The sequence below is a fragment of the Lampetra planeri genome, chromosome 23, assembly GCF_965212315.1.
Source record: "Lampetra planeri chromosome 23, kcLamPlan1.2.h2, whole genome shotgun sequence".
NCBI lineage: Eukaryota > Metazoa > Chordata > Hyperoartia > Petromyzontiformes > Petromyzontidae > Lampetra > Lampetra planeri.
Window position 1 is genome coordinate 3,983,058 of NC_136129.1, and position 21,238 is coordinate 4,004,295.

General features: G+C 47.8%; 1 protein-coding gene across 1 annotated transcript; it reads right to left on the reverse strand.

Moving 5' to 3' along the window:
* Window positions 1–1,870: 1,870 nt before the first annotated feature.
* On the reverse strand, window positions 1,871–21,029 carry LOC144726255 (phosphatidylserine synthase 1-like). Its single transcript, XM_078604802.1, has 13 exons — window positions 20,662–21,029; window positions 18,624–18,715; window positions 17,963–18,007; window positions 16,738–16,862; window positions 14,946–15,104; window positions 12,198–12,349; window positions 11,331–11,472; window positions 9,950–10,062; window positions 8,132–8,197; window positions 5,044–5,143; window positions 4,742–4,810; window positions 2,950–3,022; window positions 1,871–2,379 (listed from the first exon to the last, which is right to left on the reverse strand). The coding sequence occupies exons 1-13, from the start codon at window positions 20,940–20,942 to the stop codon at window positions 2,321–2,323; spliced, it is 1,476 nt and encodes a 491-aa protein (XP_078460928.1). The 5' UTR covers window positions 20,943–21,029; the 3' UTR covers window positions 1,871–2,320.
* Window positions 21,030–21,238: the final 209 nt, after the last annotated feature.

Here is a 21,238-nt window from a genome sequence, read left to right on the forward strand (position 1 = left end):
GCTGAGACCAGGTTGGATCACAATGCAGTAGATGCACGTCTATGGGTCTCTGTGCAAGCCTAGAGGTCTGTGCGTAAATCAACAGTGACAGATTTAATCACAACTTAGTATGTGCGAGCCTATGGGTCTCTGTGTAAACCGATGGGTCTCTTTGGGACCAACAACTCACCACAATTCGAGAACTCAGTTTAACCATGGGCGGTTGAGGCCCGCATTCAAACCCAGGATCCCAGTAGTGCCGGGTCGGTGTCTCCGACATGGCCATTGTGAACCCCGTGAGCCACCCCACAATGACCCTACTTCTCGCAGAGATAACGATGATGTGACAGGGTCTCCTAACATCAGCCACGCTGCGCACCTTATTGATAAACGCAATAACGATAACAGCAAACACACAGCAGAAATTACCACCGGCTGGCTATAGTGCTATTGCTTAGTACAGGCAATGAGTTAATATCACCGAAGAATATTGCTTAGTGCACGCTAGACTGTGGAATTACCTAAATTAGAATGTACCCTTCAGTACAATAATACTATTAGGTATAGGTAACACCGTGGTATTACCTATATCACAATGTATCCCTCAGTAGAGGTATTACCTATGTGCATCGCTCAATGTAGACACTTTTTTAATATTACCTATACCACAAGATATCGCTTATCGTTACTCACTGTAGGCAATGCCTACGTAGCACATTGTAGATCAGTATAAGCAATGCCTGGCAATGCCCACATTGAGGAGCAAATTGCTGAGCAGCATTCCCTACTTTGAGACTTTCTTTCCCATTCAAATGAGTAGGAAGTCCAATGTCAGACCGCCGTGTCTAGACTTGGCAATTCAATTTAACTGGGCTCCACAGGTTGGCAGTTGGTTCGTGACAATTTCTCAAACCCATAACCCACGGCAGCGGTAGGTGTCAGCCTTCGGCAAGGTACCCCTGCAAACACACAACTAACTCCTGGTAACCTGAGAGAAATTCGCTGGTTAAAAGTCAATCACAATTTCATTTAGTCACGTGGCGATTCTTCTGCACCCATTCCCCTGGCTTCCCACCCACCCCCAGCGCCGCCGCCGCCGCCACCAGAGATGCGAAGATTCGTCACAACTCTGGGCCACGATTCGATTCAAATAATTGATTAAAATGTTAGTTTAGCACGTAGGCTTTCGCAACCAATATCATCCATAATACAGGTTTTGTTGGGGGGGGGGGGTTAAATCGACGTAACTATATAAATGTGTCGTTAAACCCGCCACCACCCGACACAGCCAATTAGTAAGGTTTGTCTCGTAAACAAAACATGCCAATTCGTTACGAGTACAGCACACCGGTGTGATTGAGATTGTAAATGTTGTGGATTTTCTCTGAAAAAAAGAGCTAAATAGCTCAGTGGGCCTTACCTGGTAAACTTAAAATAGTTTAGGTGTAAACCATTGACATTGCTGGGTGGTCAGAGGTGGAGGGGAGTTGAGAAGCAGTTTAAGAAACTCGCCTCCATTATTTCAGCTGTCACGCCGGAAGGGGGAATCGAACCGGTGACCTCCGGGTTACAAGCCCCAAACGCTAACCATAACCCCACCCTGGCTGCAACCAATTCGGCACAGTGATGTTCAACTTAACCAAACCTATTGAAGACGACGACGATGATGATGGTGATGGCGACGACGATCCCCAACAAGAAGGAACGTGGAAAGCCCGCAACAGTTGCGATTGTCGGTGGCAATGATGAGATGGATAAACAATAAAAAACAATGTAATACTAGAGAAGAGTGCAGTTGTAATACTAACAAAAATACAATAATAATAACATACAATTGAAAAAAACCTATAAAACTATTAAAAAATGTCTGACGGTCAAGTGTTATATTTGATTTTTTTTTTATATATAACTGATTCGGAGCAGGGCTTAATTCCTCACGGAATATTTTCTGGGTCGCTGGTATAACGTGGTGGGTGGCACGTGACCAGTCGTGGTCAAAGCTGCTGGAACAAGTGAAAGGTATCCTGGATGTGGTGTGCCGGGCGAGGGGGTATTTCATGGGTCGCCACCCCCGGACAGTTTCCAGATGAAATTAAAGCCCTGGGTACGGGGTAAAAATGCAAACACAGCAGCGTATTTGTCACCCGACGTCTTAACTACTAAAGCTCGCGTTCGCCTCTTCTTTCACAGTGTGCATTATATGATCGCGAAACGTTGGAGCGAAGCGGTGCAGCCCAGGCAACTCGCCTTCAAACCATTCGTCGTCATCGTCGCCACGGCCACCAACACCCTCATCGCCGCCATCGCCGCCGCCATCACGGCGATCGGATGACTGCGCATTTCACAGAGTCTTTTTCAGCGCGATGGGGTCAGGCTTTTCCTGTATGTCCTGTCTGCTATCTGTGGGGCGAGACGGTCAAGTGAGTTGAGTGAATGTTTCTTTTGTTTTTTAGAAGTTTGGGGTTTGTGGAGGGTGACGGGGGTGAGAAATACCAGTGTGGAGGATGTACAAATCGACGGGCAAACAGGTAAAGCGACATGCAGATAGATAGACACGCAGGTGGAGAGAGAGGGACAGACGACAGGGGTGCAGGCAGGTGGACAGGCCTACAAAGATGCAGACAGACAGACAGACACATATACAGACAAATAGAGACACATGCAGACAGGCAGGAAGGAGCATTGTTAAACAGATGGATAGAAAGACACAGAAAGAGAGAGACACGCAGACAAAATCACAGGCAGGAAGGCAGGTAGGTGGACAGACCTCTAAAGAGCAAGACAGACACAGACCAGCAGGCTGCCATACAAAGAGAGAGACACACAGACTGGCAAAGAGACAAAGGGACACACCAACAGGCATGAAAACACACAGAGGCAGACGTGACGGCCGGCACGAGAGTGGAAAGACAGACAGCAAGGAGGCAGGGAAGAGAGGGGGGGCAGACGAACAGGCAGCGCTGGGCTCACCGCTCAGTTCCATGATGGAGTTCTCTGGGGATGAGTCCAAGTAGCTCACCGAGTCCTCGCACTCTGACAGAGACTGGAAAACAACACGGTGGCCAATCACGTGCCGAACACGTGACCATTTTTCCACTCAAATCAGACGCCCCCGCCAAGAAACAAAAATTGAGTCCATGATTTGGGCCGTTTCTGAGCAAGCAATGGAAATTCCTCGTTACTATGGCAATGGCAAGTATTCCCATCTTACAGATATTGCCATCTCCCCAACAAAGTGGAATTAGTTTTATCAACATGTGGAGCGCTCTGGCCAGACACGCCCAGGGGTCGACTAAGCCCACAATCACATTGGAGCTGATAAAATAGGTACCAGGAGAGATGATGATGGCTTAGGGAGGCCTTCATCAGGCAGTGGATTGATCATGGAAGAAGATGATGATGATGATGATGGTGTAAGTTTCGGGCTCTCAAAGGAGATGCCTGCCGCCTTCATTCCTCGTTTTTTCCAAGATAATCATTGACTTGAACGTTAAAGATTTTCTTAATCTTTGTAACCATTAAATCACGGCAGAAATAATAAAGTGTGCATATATGTGAAAAAGCTAAGCAGATACAATGTGCTGAAAACCGTATCATCATTCATACGAGTACATATTTTTTTAATCTTAGAAATCAATTTCCTCATTTTGCTAAAGCCTCGCTTTCCAAAACAAACGATGACTCGCTGATCGTTTGCTTCGAAAGGGAATTTTTTTTCTCAACAAACTTGTGGACCACATCACAGGTGATGCCAGCTCAGTGGCTCTGACAGGGGCCCATTGTGAGCCACCCACCTCAAATTAAAATTTCTCACAAAAGCTGTGAAAAAGCTCTCACGCGATCGCCTGGTCCAGTCACATTGTTTGCTAAGCCACCTGTCGGAACTTCTAATTCTCTGCTTTGCATAGTCATACAGGGAATTTTTTCATGATAATAGTAATAGCGTATGTGTGTTAAACTTCTTTCACACCGTATGTTGCCAACCGTGCTAACCAGGTGCGACGGGGAAGGACAACAGACTAAAATTTACAACTTATTATGGTCAATAACAACTGTGCCGGTATCTGCCCAATTTCGTCACATTTCAGAGCTTAGCAGACGCTTATCAGGGTTGAACCTTGACAGTGCCTGGAAGGGCGACTTGAATTGGCAGCATCTTGAGAATTCAGTGCCTGCAGAAGCTGCCGGCACATGCAGCGAAACGTCGGACGTCGTGCAGGACAACACGGGGTATGACCCGAAAATGCATCGGAGGGAGCTACACAGCATTAACAAAACCGTGACAGCCTGTGGCGTAGCGTTATTATTATTATGACTTACACACAAGCCACTGGTGATCGTGGCTATGATCTCACGTGGAAAATTCGAATGATCAAAGTGATGAATAATCATCGCCAGCCACGATCTATCAACTGCTGCATGAAGGCCTCTAGAAGCTGTCGTCACGTTTCCCCGTCTCGCAATGCAACGGGTCTGCGGCCCCTGCACGTGAGCGGATTTCATCGCTCCATCTCCGTGACGGTCGTCCTCTCGGGTTGGGTGGGTGTTCCTTCCTCCTTTGGCTTTCATTCTGGCATCCTTTGCGGCCCTCTGGCATCGTTCCTCCTACTGCGCGAACGGTGGCGACCGTGAGGCTGTCGCGTGTGTGGACTGTGCAACGGCGGTGGACGGATCGAGCGGAAGGAAGCGATGGCGACGCGTGGTGGGCATCAACGACGTTGGCGCCGGTGACCTCGCGAACGCGACCTCCATCGCGGTGTACCTTTTCGCGAGTAGGAGCCCAGTCGGCGTACGCCACCATCACGTAGAGGCACGCGAACGTGATGAAGGCCTGCGGGGCGAGCGGTGCAACACGCAGCACACGCGACATTCTGGTCTTAATAAAACATCAGCATCATCACCATTCACTCCATGTAACCTCCTACCTCTCCCCTCCCATCTCTCTCTACTCCCCTCCACGTTGGCAAGACAACTTGGAAGGAGGTGAGAGTGTGCTGCACTGGCAACAAGGTGTTGTGTGTGTGCATGACGTGCGTGTAAGTGCAAGGATCAGCCACTACTTACGATGCACACGAGCCACAGGAACACGTACATGACCTGCGTCTTGGAGAACAGCTCCTTGCCGAACTTTATGCAAACAATCGCCTCCAGGAACGCGATCGCTCTGCAGGCAAGGCGCACAGCATAGCGCGACAGGACACGGCAACGCACATAAAGACGGAGCCCTGCAATTGCTTAGCTCACGCCACTGCTAGTGGAAGGGCCTCCACGAGATGGAGCTCTATAGAAGAGCCCCTCTCTAGTGGAGGGTATTTGCCCGACTCTTTCAGACTGGCCAAACGTCTTGGAAGAGGTGGGATTACCCACACTTTACCCCACGACCTGCCAATCAACTGTGGAGTAACCCATTCGTAATGCCGGGTGAACAGAGATGGTGGTGGGGGGCGATGGATTGAGATATCTGTTGCATTGTTTCAACCGGCGACCTCTCAATTGAATCAGAATATTTGTGTATATTGGAGGAATCCGATGAGCTATGAATCGTCACATGAACTCCATTCATCCTCGCAGAGGCTTCTGGCTAGCCATCGAACAAAGACGGTCACCGCATCGCACGCTTTCAGATGCGCTTCTGCGGCCGTCTGGAACGCTCTTCCTTCCGATATTAGGAAGCCACTGGAGCTATGCACTTTTAAATCATATCAATTGGAAACTAATTTCTTCAGAACTGCTTTTTGTGTCGAGTGCGTTGTCATTCCCCCGCACCTCCGATCAGCACGGTTGACTACATTACGGCATGAAAGAAGTTAAACATACACGCATACATTAATGATGATAACGTTGCCAGTTATTTATTTACAACGAAAAAGGTCTCGCTGAGTCTCAGGACTCTTATTGAGAGAGGACATGTTGCCTTGGGACGTTTGGTCATTCCCACTAATGAGGGTTTGCATTAGGGTGTGGGATAAAGATTAGCACTTGACGTAGCACGGCAGAACAGCTCAGATAAAGCCAGCTTATTCAGTGAAGCGTGGTGTAATTCGAACGTGTGTGCAAAGCCCCTTCTTCTGGCCAAGTCCAGTAACTGCACCGCGCCAAATCTGATTCAGGTCTACTTTTCGGCCATAGTACACGCGGTGTGTTTATATCGGAGGGGATCGCCGGTGCAGTGTGTTTAACACGCTGCCCTCTAACCCGAGTTCGATTCCCAGCCATGGACAACGTCAGAGTTTGCGTGCTTCACCAAATGCCGCTAGCCAATTAGCCCTGTGAGCTAAAACACGTGTCACTGTATATGCGGACAGATGAAAACTGGTGTTTATTCACATATCATATATAATAAATAACCCAGCTTAAATATACGCTCCAAGCTTGGTGGTGTTTCATTCTTCACCTGAGGACGGCTGCTTGCGTTGTGGCCGAAACGTCGTGAGAATAATTTTACTATGTTTTATTTTTATTATTTTATTACTTCCCTTCTACGTGACTTTACCGAAAGAACCAAGAAGATAAATCCCTGCAGTCACAAAAGCTTTAAATCGAAATATAACAATACAAATTAATAATCCTTTTGCCAATCCACTGCTGTATGAAGGACTCCCCATACTGTGTCAGTCATGGCGATTGTTAGACCATACTTCACCAAATTGGGTTTAGTCGTTTTCACAAATATTTAAAGCAGGGATGGGGAACGTCCGGCCCGCGGGCCGTATGAGGCCCACGAAATCATTTGGGTCTGGCCCTGCCAAGGCAACCGCAGGCGGGACTCGAAATTCACTAAATCTAGGAGCAAACCTGGAAAAGCAATTGCGAGTAGCAGCAGCATCATCATCAACACCAGCTAACATCACACGCCTCGCCAAAGAGAAGCAGTTCCAGCCATCACATTAGGGGCGAGTTAATTAAATGTTTGACCAAATATAACGGGCTAATTTTTAAGTTGATAATTTTGTATGGCCCCCGAATTATGTTATAAATATCCAAATGGCCCTTGGCAGAAAAAAGGTTCCCCACCCCTGATTAAAAGTGTAGTCAGACAGAAAGATGTACAGATGGGCAGACAGATGAGGAGACAATGAACGGACGGATGGATGATGGTTGGCAGGATAGGCAGCGAGAGAGAATTGGATGGAATGGTGGATTCTTCGCTCCTCCCCTGTATTGTCATGTCCCAAACTCGTGACTGTGGTCAATGCAACACCTCTGATGGTCGTGGAGACCACGTGGTATAAACTACAAGCAATGGCACAAGCCCTCGCAACCCTCCCCCCACACCCCCCTACCCCACCCAACGCAAATCGGAAATAATCGAAGCGCTATTCGAAACGCGTATCGCGAGGATAAGATTTTCATTTATGAAAGCATCACGTGCTTAACAATTAAGGGGTCCAAAGCGAACGGCAGAGCAAGTCAATCTGGGGTGCCGCAGTGGCAAAATGTTAAATCTCTCGCCTGGTACGCAGGAGGTCGTGGTTTTGATTCCGACCCTGATGCCTGTATATTTGGAGTTTGCATGTTCTCTCTCGCCATGGTCGTGTGGATATTTCTCTAGGTGCTCCGGTTTTTTACCTCCACATTCAGAATTAACATTTGCTTAAAGAGTATTTGGCTGCAATAGATTTCCACGTGATAAGCCACTTCGTTGAGCTATCATTTGTGGTTAGGTCTGCTTCTCACAAAGGGCTGTATAGCTCAGTGGGCCCTTACCTGGTACAATAAAAAAAGTGCGAAAAATATTTAAAATACTTTTTTTTTTAAACACGCTTTAATGAAATGTACTGTCCGAGCTGCCCCTCCCCCTGGCCCCTTCCCCCATCGCCCCTCCTCTCCTTCCACATGCCCCGCCCCTGGGCGTGGCTCCCCGAGGCTTGCTGTGACATAAGGGACCGTGGTGATTTACAGGCAACGTCAGTTGAGCGTGGGCAATTAGAGCCGTAACGTGGACAATTAGATCCATAAAAAAGATTGTTTAAAAAAATATATTTTTTATTTTAAATGATAGAATATAGTATTGTCATCAGTATGACATACATATACGAAGTTTGTAGTCGACAGCACATTGGAAAGAATTGAGTTACAAGATTTCTTTTTTGAGGATACAACAGACGAAAGTGAGTTAAATAAAAGCGTGTAAAAAACGGCAGAGACTCACCCGTACACCCAGCACTGAGTGCCCACGCGCTTGCACTGCGTGTCCGTCAGGTACGCGTAGTACTGCCTGCAGCGCACACGCCAAGACACACACCGGCGTCGCCTGGCGTCATCATCAGACAAGATCTACCCACTGCTGGATGAAGGCGTCTTCGAGCCGTCGTCATCCCCAGCAGCTCGCGAAATCAGCGGCAATCGTCTTCATCATCATCTCCATATATATAAAAGGCAAAGTTGTGAATATGTGTGTCTGTTCAAAATGTTTAGCGTACTTCCCGACATGCAACAAACTTGAAATTTGCCATGTGGGTACTTTCCAGACTGTACACCATGCAACAATTATAAAAATAAAACATTTTGGGGGGGGGGGGGAGCTCAATAATGTATATATTTGTTGCACGGCAAGTGAGCTGTGACGTCACATCTGTCACGTGACCCGCGCACGTGGCAGCGTAACGTATTGTAGTGTAGTGGTTAGCGCGCCGCGTTACGAACCCGGCAACCCGAGTTCGATTCCCGCTCACGGCCACCACCGGTGACTATTATTTTAACCGGTCCTGGGCCTCCCCTAGGTCGACTCAGCCTCAAACGAGTAACTGGTCTACTGTGTGAACATCGCCACTGGGGGTACAAAGGCGGCCGGGCGTGGTGAATCCAAGTCCCGAGCGAAGCCGGGTAGTAAAGCCAGTCATTAATATTTTAAACAAACTACATGACTTTAACACGTAGGCTTTCGCGTCCAATATCATCCACAAGGTTTTTTTTTGGGTTAGATCGCGTTAATATATAAATATCACATAAACATATTTACGCGATCTAACCCCACAAAAACAACAACCTCTATTATGGATAAACAACATCGCACGTCAGTTGAGAGTGATATTTTAACCCGGTCCACACAAAACGACTGCCGCCATTCTTCCAGCAAACGTCGGTGAAGTCGCCACGGTGCTCGTGCCAGGCCAGGCGCCGTTTGAGACGATCACATGAGGTGTGGAATGCTCACTGAGAACAGGAGGTCACGGGACGGACCCAGGTTTTATAGGTTGACCGATTAAGATGACTGGTAGGTGGACCATGCTGGTCTATGCACTCACAAAGATAAAGATCACCTGTATAGCCTTAACAGACTGTTGGGGCAAGTGCTGTTAGCGAGCACCGGTGATGGCCAGCACGGCACACGCGGGGGTGGGTGGAAAGCACCACGCCCGGCCGCCTTTGTCTCCCCAGTGCCAATTTTTACACATCGCACCAGGTACTCATTTGAGGCCTAGTCGACCTAGGGGACGTCCACGACTAGTTCAGATAATCGTCATTGGTGTTGGTAGCCGTGAGCGGAAATCAAACCCAGGTCGCCAAGTTCATAGCGATGGCTCCCCAACACAGATCCCCCCATATAGGAGCAAGCGCTATTAATAAGTAGCACCTATGAAGGCCGGCACGGCACACGAAAGAGATGGGTGACCAGCACCATGCCTTCCCCATATACTCACACCCCCGCAAACAAAAACAAAGATCCCCTGTATAGCCTGAACAAACTGTCGCAGCAAGTGCTGTTCGCGAGCACCTATAAAGGCCGGCACGGCACACGAAGGGGTGGGTGGCCAGCACCACGCCCGGCCGCGTTTGTCTCCACAGCGGCGATGTTTTTACACACTGCACCAGGTACTAATTTGAGGCCGAGTCGACCTAGGTGAGGCCCAGGACCAATTCAGAACACGCACACAAACGTACATACACAGCGACACTGAGACGGGGCGAGGGGGGGGCGGAAGGGAATGGGTCTGGCAAACGGCGGTGTTGCCGGTGCGGGGCGGACCTGACAGTGGGCGCTGTGATGATGCCGATGAGGAAGATGCGCCCGACGCTGATTGGGTGCCCCGCCTGGAAGACGAAAATGTGCTTGAGGAAGAAGGTGTTGAGCTCCGTGAGCTGGAACACAATGCGACGCGCACACACACACACACAGAGACACGTGAACGACAACATTCGATCCGCTAACAAAAGTGATGATTTTCCAACATCTGTGTTTTTTTTAAAGATTCAAAACTAACTTTGAAGGGATGGTTGAGATAGTTCACGTAAACGTGACCTTACATCTGCGTGTCTAAATCAGCTCAAGCCTCACACCCCCATTTTCAATCCCTCATCTTTCCCCGCCGCCCCCCCCCCCCCGGTGAAAACAGACACTGCTCCGTGCAGCTCGCTTCTCTCCCTTTCTTCCCTTTACTCTCATCACCACCTTCTCATCCCCGACCATCTTGGCCCGGCCATTCCTTGTGCCCTTCCTCCCCTTCCTGCCTTGAGCCTCTTTTTCTGTCTTCCAGACTTCCGTCCCAGGCGACATCCCTTCCCGTTCCCGGTCATCTTGCCCCGTCCGCTATTTTGCTCAACTTTTCTTCGAGGAGTAATAACCAAACCCACCAGAAACTTTGCACACTATGTCTCTTATGTCCATTGCTTTAACGCTTTAGGGCACCACGGTGGCTAGGAGATGTTAACAACCTCGCCTGGTATGCAGGAGGTCGTGGGTTTGATAGCCACCATCACGCCTGCTGCTGTATATTGAGTTTGCATGTTCTCCCCGTGGCCATATGGATTTTTCTTCAGGTCCTCCGGTTTTTTGCTAGACATTTAGAAACTTGTATTTAGATTATTTGGCTGCTATAAATTTCCACTTGACGGCAAGCCACTTTGTTGAGCTGTGGGCAGGTCGCTTCTGAAAAAGAGCTAGATAGCTCGGTGGGCCTTACCTGGTAAAAAAAAAAATAGTTTTAGTTTGAACTACCTCTCACCACCACTACACCCTACCCACACAAACACTATCATTCCCTACCCGCTTCTCGTGGCGTGTCATGGGTAAAACTTTTACGAAAACCCAAAACCTCATCTGAAGCACTGGTGAGCAGGCCTTTAATTTCTGCTGGGTTTCTCCGGGTCGGTGATCTGGAGAAAGTTTTGGCGCACACGACATCCAGTTTACCTCCAACAATGACGATAGCTATGTGCCGCACATCCCAGTCTATCAGTGGGCCGGATTATATTCGATGAGAAACTTAGCCCTGGCTGACAGCAATCGACAACCATGACAACCGCGGGGCAGGCAGCCCTTCAGATGGCCTCCACGGGTGTGTCTGCGAAAAGGAGGTGGCTATTCTTTCACACCTCCCCCCAACTCCCCGCCCCCCCCCCCCCTTCACCTGCCAGATGATCATGAAGAGGTAGATGCCGGCGACCCGTTGGAAAGAGGACTTGGGGTCGAACCAACGCACGTACGTCCACCTCGCCGGCGTGAACTGCATTACCACGCGCTTGATCTTGCCCGTCGTGCTGTGGATGTCCCTGCGATGGGTAGGGGTGGCAGGTTGCGGGTCAAGGGGTCAACAGAGCCGCGATTAAACGATTAGCGGCGCGTGGAGTTGAACCGTTGCTCACGTCTGAATGTGTCAGGATGTGGCCTTTAAAGTCGCAATTTAAATGTGGAAGAAAAATCATGGGTTCCATAATGCATTCCAGCATACGTTTCCCCTCGGAAGTCTTCAATTAGCAAAGATCATTACTTATGTTCCAAGCCACACGACGAGAGAACGTCAAGTGGCGTGTGACGTTGCGATGCTGGCTGAGTAGGTCGGTGGCTGAGTGGCTGGGCGAGTGGCTGTGTGAGTGACTGGCTGGGTGGATGGGTGGTCGACTGGCTGACTTGCTGGCTGAGTGAGTGGCTGTGGGGTTGAGTGGCTGGGCGAGTGGCTGTGTGAGTGACTGGTTGGGTGGATGTGTGGTCGACTGGCTGGCTGTGTGGCTGACTTGCTGGCTGAGTGAGTGGCTGTGGGGCTGGGCGGCTGTGTGGTTGAGTGGCTGTGTGGTTGAGTGAGCGAGTAACCATGTGGACGAGGGGTTGGATCGCTGGCTGTGTGTCTGACTGGCTGCATGTTGAGTGAGCGAGTAACTGTGTGGGTGAGAGATTGGCTGGCTCGCTGTGTGGTTGTCTCGGGGGTTGGCCAAGTCGCCATCTACCCAGCTGGCTGTGCGAGCGACCGCGTGACAGGCCGAGTGTATGCGGTGGTTACTTGACGCTCTCCCATCGGTAGGTCCTCATTTCCAGAAAGTAGCAGACCACCATGCCCAGCCAGATGCCACCACCATTGCACAGGATGATGTCCAGGATCACCTGGTCCCACCAGCACTCGGCGAAGTTGGGCAGGAGGTGCATGAAGAACAACTGCATGCGCATGCACGAACACGTTCACACGCGCGCGTTAGTACTGCAGGTGCATTAACCGACAAGTACACGCCGTCGGCTTCCCAATGGACGTTCAAAGATCTTGTGACATTATTCAAAATAAAGTAAGTAGTCAGCCAATGCGTGCCAAGTCAAGGCAAGTCAATTTTATTTTTGCTTAAAGACACGGCGCCTTTCTGGCACAAATCTGTCACCCAAAGCGCCGGCATCACAGGTCAAATTTTTTTGACGAATTTGAAAACTTACCCACAAATTACTCAATTTGAAAAATACGTAGCAGCATAGGCTGCTACGTGGAGGCTATTCCATCTGTGAAACACAACACCGTCATGATAGCCTTGCGCAATAAGAATAGCCCAAATAACAAAAGCACTCACTATTATTACTACATATGGATGTACGCACTTGACTACATAACCAACATTACTTTGAATAAAGGGCAGGGTCGTGGCGGCAGAGCTATTCACGCGCTGCGTTATGAACCCCACCCGTCTATTGTTTCTGTTCAATTGTCATGGAGACGACCGAATTAAAAATTAGGTCGTCACGTGCTCTACGAGACTTGCGATTGGTCAACGTGAACTACGTGATGCAGATAATGCACCACGCAAGTGTAGTTGCACGGAAGATCGCGCACTGCGCTATGAACCCACAGCCCTGTGCTCGGTTCCCGGCCCTGACTCACATCAACAGTCAGCGATATACACCATTGGAACCTCATTTGCCAGATATCGCTTACTGATAATTGGTTTTTTACCCTTCTATCTGGCAACAACACTGACACCTTTTTTACAAGGAGTAAAAAAACAGAGTTATGTTTTTTGTTTGCATTATGACTGCAGGTATTGTGGTCTATGCAAACATGACGCCTTGTAAAAAAGGTGTCAGTTTTGTTGCCAGATAGAAGGGTAAAAAAAACAATTATCAGTAAGCGATATCTGAAGAGGTCCTGGCCTCGACCCCTTCGTGTTACCCACCATATCCCCCCATCTTTTAACCTGTCTTCATCTTGCTTCTTAAGTTCCTCTTTAAACCTTCTTCTTCCTAAAGTTCTTAAGACATTATTTTCAAATTTTTCTTATTTTAACGGGGTTCCCTTCGTCCTGATCGCACGTGCTTTCCACCGCCACCGCCTTCCGGGTCCAACCCTGCGAGGCGCACTGCCCCCTCCCGTCTCCCAGCCGTCGTTCTGTGCTCCCTACTCCATCCCGGGATCACCACATCGCTCGTGTGAAGGACCGGAGCGAGCGAGGACGTAGGTCGAAAAAATAATAGATCACGACGTTTCGATCGCAACACAAGCAATCGTCATCAGGTGGGACAACCACAGCAAGAAAAAACTGCTGTGGTTGTCCCACCTGATGACGATTGCTTGTGTTGCGATCGAAACGTCGTGATCTATTGTTTTTTCGACCTACGTGACTTTACCTGCAGTCACGAAAGCTTCAAATCAAGATTTTAAAACTTGCTTTAAATTTGGATTCTCTTAATGTGTTCTTTTTATTATGCCTTTGCTACAAATTTGTCACGTGATTTTATTTTGCCTACAATTTCACTTTCATTGTTCACGCCTGTAAGGCACTATGCATTACATTTTGTTGCACGAATAGTGCTAAATAAATAAAGTTTCATTGATTGATTCCCCCCCCCCCGCCCCCCCCGTGGTCATGTGGATTTGGCTACTATAAATTTCCATGTGATAAGCCAGTTCGTTGAGGTATCATTTGTGGCCAGGTCGCTTCTGGAAAAAAGCTCTTTCGCTCAGTGGGCCTTTCCTGGTCAAATAAAAGATATAGTTTAAGATAAACTACGCGCTGGTGCTTCGTCACGTGGCCCTTGCCGATCTAATCTGGTTCGATGGACACGAAATCAATAAACGCTTCTCTCCAGGGAAATGACCGACGTCACAATGAACTCGTCCATAGCCAGCGCTGGCCCTGCGTGCCCCCCCCCCCCACCCCCTACCGAGTCATTTCAGATGTCTTGTTAGGTTTTGGATCTGGCTCAGCATGATAAATAGCTTGTGTATAACCAACCACCTGTACCAGCCTCAAGAGACTAAGGAACCCCCGGCCTTTAAAGTGATACCCAACCTCGACAAGACTCCCAAGTTCTAGATTTGAAGCTTTCGTGACTGCAGGGATTCATCTTCTTGGTTCTTTCGGTAAAGTCACGTAGAATGGAAATAATAAAATAATAAAAATAGATTTGAAGCTTTCGTGACTGCAAGGATTCATACTCTTAGTTTTTTCGGTAAAGTCACGTATTCATTCATTGGCTACCACATTCTGATAAGCTCCCCCCCCCACCTCCTCTCCCTTAACTTGTATTTAAGAACTTGCATCTTGGAATCCCTGCCTCACTTGATACAGCAAATCTAGCTGTGACGGTCCCACCTGATGACGGAGACTTGTGTTGCCACCGAAACGCCGCGATTCATTATTTATTATTATTTTATTTATATTATTACTTTTATTAATTTTCATTTCATTTTTTACCTACGTGACTTTACCGAGAAAACCAAGAGTAAGACTCCCAAGCCCCTGGAAGGGTCGAGCCGGAAGCTCTGTGGCACCTCGGTCATCTCCCACGTGATGCTGATAGTCCAGCAGAGGCCGTAGCTCCGCACTACGAGGGCCTTCATGGCCCAGCCCCAGAAGTGGCCGAACGCGAACACATCGAAGTGGCTCGCGATCCTCTCCAACGTGATCACGTGGCAATTCACGGCGTACTCCTGCCACACGCACGCACGCAGGCAGAGAAGAAACGCGAGTGAAGATACGCGGGTGAAACATTTAGGTGTGCGCGCAAGACGGACTCACGAGTGGAGAGGTGATTGTGTTTTATGCATGTAGAGACTATGGGATAAAACGTGTTCTTCTCTGTCTCCCTATTATGCTGGGTGGTGATTTTTGTTTTGTTGTAACTTTCTAGCCCGCTCCTACTGGACATCCGCCTACTGGACAGCTGTGAAGAGCTTCATAGCTCGTCGGATGGATTCCTCCAATCTAAATAAAAGTTCTGATTCTCATTTGTGATACGTGCATGCACATGCAGCATACTTTTCGATTTAAAGCTTTCGTGACTGCAGGGATTCATCTTCTTGGTTCTTTCGGTAAAGTCACGTAGAAGGGAAATAACAAAATAATAAAAATAAAACATAATAAAATAAAATTCTCACGACGTTTCGGCCAACAACACAAGCAGCCGTCCTCAGGTGCATAATAGGGAGACAGAGAAGAAACGTTTCGGACGCTGTCTTTCCGACAGCCCTGTTCTTCACCTGAGGACGGCTGCTTGCGTTGTGGCCGAAACGTCGTGAGAATTGTATTTTATTATGTTTAATTTGTATTATTTTATTATTTCCCTTCTACGTGACTTTACCGAAAAAACCAAGAAGATGCAGCATACTCTTGTATTTATTTAGTTACGTTCATTTTCATTTGTCGCACGGAAGATGGTCCCATTTGGCTATTTGCCCGGCTACTTTACACGTGAGATCCATGATACGCGAGCATAGCAGCAACTAAAACATCAATATTGCAGAGATGGAGTACGGGGTCCCTGAGAACTATTGCACAACTAACGATGTGCACCAACGCACAGATGCCAACAGGTGCACACAGACGCACACGAGCATTATGTGCAGATGTCCGAAAAACACGCACATTTGTGCACACATACCAACATAAGTACGCAAACTCAAGACACGCATGCCCAACACACGCACAGATGCATACGTGCACAGACATACAACGTGCATGCACATGAATAGACGTGCACGTACGTATGTAAGGCAAACACACACAGGTGCGTGTACTTGGAAAAACGTGCACACACACACACACAAATAACCACAGATCACTGTGTCAGGATAGATCACACTCCATTCTGGGTTCAAGCTGAGACACTCTCCCCTCTCTGGGTTCAGTCAGGACACTGCCCGCAGTTAAGCAGACACAATCTCCCCCTCCCTGGGTTCAGCAAACACATTCTGCTCTCTCAGTTCAGTAGAGATATACCCTCCTCTGTAAAGTCACGTAGGTAAGAAAAATAAAAGAAATGAAAACAACTAAATTAAATCATGACCTTTCGGAGGCAACACATTTATTTTATTTATTTTACCTACGTGACTTTACCGAAAAAACACAAAGAGTATGAATCCTTGCAGTCACGAAAGCTTCAAATCTAGAATACCCTCCTCGCTAGGCTCAGTAGAGACACTCCATCCTGAGCCAGGCATCACTGGTGTCTGCAGAGTGCTGGCGCCGACGCTCTTGCAATAATAGCTCCATCTGCATTTTCACAATGTCTGTGTCTGTGCTGTGCACGTGGGACCGAAAGGGAAAGATCGGGAGAGACTGTACCATGATGTCAGCTTCGCGAGTGGCGTTGCGAAGCGCCGGGTCCAGCCAGTACATGATGGCCTTAACTTGCTCCGGGTTGAGGAAGAGCAGGAATATGAGGAACAGGAAGTAGAGGACGCTCATGCCTGCATACGCGTGCGTACAAAGACAAAGATCCCCCGTATAGCCTTACAAGACTGTTGGGATAAGTGCTGTTCGCATCTGTGAAGGCCGGCATGACATATGAGGGGTTGGATGGCTAGCATCACGGCCAGCTGCCGTTGTCTCTCCAGTGCTGATTTTTGGACATCGCACCTGGTACTCATTTCAGGCTGAATCGACCTAGGGGAGGCCTGGCACTGGCTCAAATATTCATCACTGGTGTTGGCCACGAGTGGGAATCGAACTCGGGTTGCCAGGTTCATAGCGCAACGTGCTGCTACACAAACATACGTACAAACACATTTCGATTGAAAGCTTTCATGACCGCAGGGATTCGTATTCTTGGTTCTTTCGGTAAAGTCACGTAGAAGGGAAATAATAAAAATAAAACAAGAAAATGATCACGACGTTTCGATTGCCACACAAGCAATCATCATCAGGTGTGAAAACCACAGCAAGAAAATTTGAAAAAGTGGCGTTTTTTTTCTTAAAATGTTCTTGCTGTGGTTTTCACACCTGATGATGATTGCTTGTGTTGTAATCGAAACGCCGTGAGAATTGTATTGTTTTATTATTTTATTATTTCCCTTCTACGTGACTTTACCGAAAGAACCAAGAATATGTACACACACATGTGAATAGGCACACGTACAGATACATGCAGGCTAAACCCAGTTTAGCTTCCGAGATCTGATGAGATGGGACATATTCTGGGTAATTTGGTCATTGGCGCCTACCCCCTGTGTATGTGAAGTCACGGTTTATCTGTGCTGAAACGATTGTCATCTTTGTTGATAACCACTGTTGACATTCCTTCAGTGTTCTCAAAAATTGGGTGGTAATTTTTTGTCAGGCCAGGATGCAGGGAGATCAGCCGAGTTGACCATTACATTTTAAGGAATTTAGCTCACAACTTTCCGATTGTGAATAATGCGCTGTGACCGTGTTTTCCTATCAAAGCTCCTATATTACACACACTCTTCACTGGTGAAACTCATCGGGCTCTTATCTGGATCAATCAGGGTTACCAAAATGAAACCATGCGGGGTTGCGGGTGTGAGGATGAGGTGAGAGGATTACTCACCGAACACCATGCGCCATATGGACGGGTGAGGTCTCGTGAAGGGACCTGTAATGTGACACGCAGACACACACATCAACACTCCCGCCGCCTGCTGCGCACATCTTTTTCCATCCGATGGAGATTCTTAGGGCTTAATTTCAGCCGGGTTTGTCCAGGTCAGTGACCGAGAAAATATTTACGCACGCATCACACCACATCCAATATTCCTATCGCTGTGGCAACTAGGCCCGTGCCACCTACCACAGTCTACCAGAGACTCGGAAAATATTCTGGAGAGATTAAGCCCTGGGAATTCTTATCCACTGGAGTTGATTGACAAAGTTGACTGACAAAGTGGATTGGCAGTGGAAAAATACTGCCAAACAAACAGAGTCCGGCTTCTGCTGGTGTTTGATGTAGATCAGCCGATGACACCAGAAGCAGCTGCCAACTTTATATAAACGATGGAGAACGCTCCATTTGGTTCCAGAAAAAAAAGGTCTCAGCACGAGCAGTGGAAACTTTGGGACATCATGCCAAAAACACGAGGTACGACCAGGAAAAAAAACGCATCGGAGAGATTTTGAGCGTGTTGTTCGGGGTGATGTCCGACGTTTCACTGCACGTGCCGGGGGCTTCTTCCGGTACAACCCAAGAGGCATGGGAGAGCTGTGACTCTCACCGTTGGGGAAGGCCATGACGCTGACGATGAGAAAGAAAACGGTGACGAAGATGATTCCCCGCCATATGTTGTCCTCGGGGCTGCTGTTATCCCTGAAGGGTTGAGCAGTAAACAGAAAGAGCTTACATAATTAATTCATTAATAGCTGACCTAGCCATATACTGTATTGCCTCAAGGCCAAATTACTTAGCCAAACATGGTGCCTGTCACAGACCACGTTACACTTGCCTCTGGCGCATTGGGAGGCAAGGGCTGGTGGATTACGCAGAGATTTTATTTACGTGCAACTCCCAAACCCACCGGGGCCGCGAGTGAGGTCGGTAATGGGTTGGAGCAAAGCAAATGGGTTTCTGTACCAACCTGTGAGGGCTTTCGAGTGCTACGCCCTTATTCTGTGCAGGTTTTCTCTGGGCACTTGGGTCTCCACCCAACGCAATGCGTCTGGACACGTTGTGAGGTTTCCCTGAGCAAAGGAGGTACTCTATTTCCTAAGTACATTAAAACATATATATGAATTTAAACGGTGATAATGTGCATCTGGCTGGCAAAAATGAACAATTCTCCCGACAATGTTCACATGTTTCGAAATCTCAAAATAAACTCAGTGTCCCGTGAAATATTCGTCGTTTTTATATCGCAACGATCAAAATTTTAAATCTGATGCCCTAATTCCGCGTAATGCGCCCGATCTCATCGGATCTCAGAAGCTGAGCAGGCGTTTGAGCCCGGCTATCGCTTGCACGGGGCGACCACCACCAGACATTGTCCATTTGTACCCTTAGTTCTTTCGGTAAAGCCACGTAGGTAAAAAATGAAATTAAAATTAATACAAATAAAACAATAAAATCACGACGTTTCGGAGGCAACACAAGTCTCCGTCATCAGATGGGACCGTCACAGCCAGATTTGCTGCATCAAGTGAGGGAGGGATTCAAGATGCAAGCTCTTAAATACCAGTTAAGGGGGAGGAGAGCTTGCATTTTTTTACCTAAGTGACTTTACCGAAAGAACTAAGAGTATGAATCCTTGCAGTCACGAAAGCTTCAAATCTAGAATTGTCCATTTGCCTTCTGCGTGGCGACATACATTGTGAACAGCAGAGGGCGGGTGTCAGCAAAATACACTGTAATGCACTTCTATGCTCGCACGCCTCCACAGTGACCGGCGTGGTGAAGTATGGTCAATTGTTCAGCGTGGGTTTTGTGGCCCTTAATGCAACAAGTGGATTTAATTAAAGTTTGGGCTGCTGTACGTTGATTTGGCAGGCGTGGTGTAAATATCTTTAGCAAAAACATTGTTGCAGAAATCAACGAGTGCACAGGTAATCTACCAAAAAAGCTTCAAGTAAATATGAATACGGAAATATATATAAAAATTCATAGCTTACAATTAATTTTGAGATATTTAAAGACATGTACTTGACAATACGGTAGATTTGACATGATGCTATCCATGCCATCTCGAACATACCGTAACTGCTGCGCAAACCAGATTTTAAAACTTTACACTTTTATTTTTTAATATAAACGTTTGTTTATTTATTTTAAAAATCTTAAATTTTTTCAGATACACGTATTCATTTAAACTCAGAAATAATGTTGATATGTAACGGTTACAATTACTTCCCATTCAGAAACGTTGCCCCACTATTGCTACGTACGTCACGAAATCCTACAATACTCTTATCAAAAGCCACCACCTTCAAACCCTATTACATGTAAGCGGTTTAAATATTAGACATTTAATCGTCAACATTAACTGTTTATTTATTTTTTAAACCCACCAGCCATACTTCAAGTTACGTTCGCAACCAATGTCATTCAATCCACCAACGTCAATAACTTCTAACAATATAATACCCAGTTTAAAATCTAAACATAATAACAATTTCAAAAACACACACCACGCAAAAATAACGTTTGAACATAACCCCCCTTCCCCGACGTCACTTCGCCGGCCGGCGGCGGCGGCGGGGGGGGGGCGAACAACTCCGCGGCAAACAAAACTAGGAAAGTCGGTTAAAGCCTGCGGCCCTGACCTCGTGAAGGCGAAGTACACGAGGCAGACGATGGTGAGCGTGAGCAGCGTGATGGTGTGCGGCCTGTAGAAGAACTCGATGGTGATGTCCTCCACCTGCTGCTCGTTAATCATTCGGAAATGCTGCTTGTAGTTGGCGTCGTCTTTCCTGATCGTACCGGCGTACGTATGAATGGCCATCGCTGCTGCTGCTGTTGCTGCTGCTGTTGCTACTGCCCCGGGACCACGCCGCTTTAGAGGTTCAGCGTCCGCTTGACGCGTCGCTAGAGGTCGCCAGACCATTCAATTCGTGACAGCCCTGGATCCATAAGTCAAGTCAAAGAGATTTTGGGGCTCGTCTCCAGTTGACAGAGACAGTGGTGGAAATTCCACGTTACTGTGGCGGGGGGTGGCGAGTATATATATAGGACAACCCACTGGTTCACTCCCACACGAAGCGTTGCTATTGGCAATAATTGTTTCGACAACAGAAAGATTACGGGATTAGGGACGACTCCACGACGCAGGGTTTGAACTCGCAACCTTCCGATTGCGCTGAGCCACCCCGCGTAAAACAAAACAAAGATAATTCTCTCCTT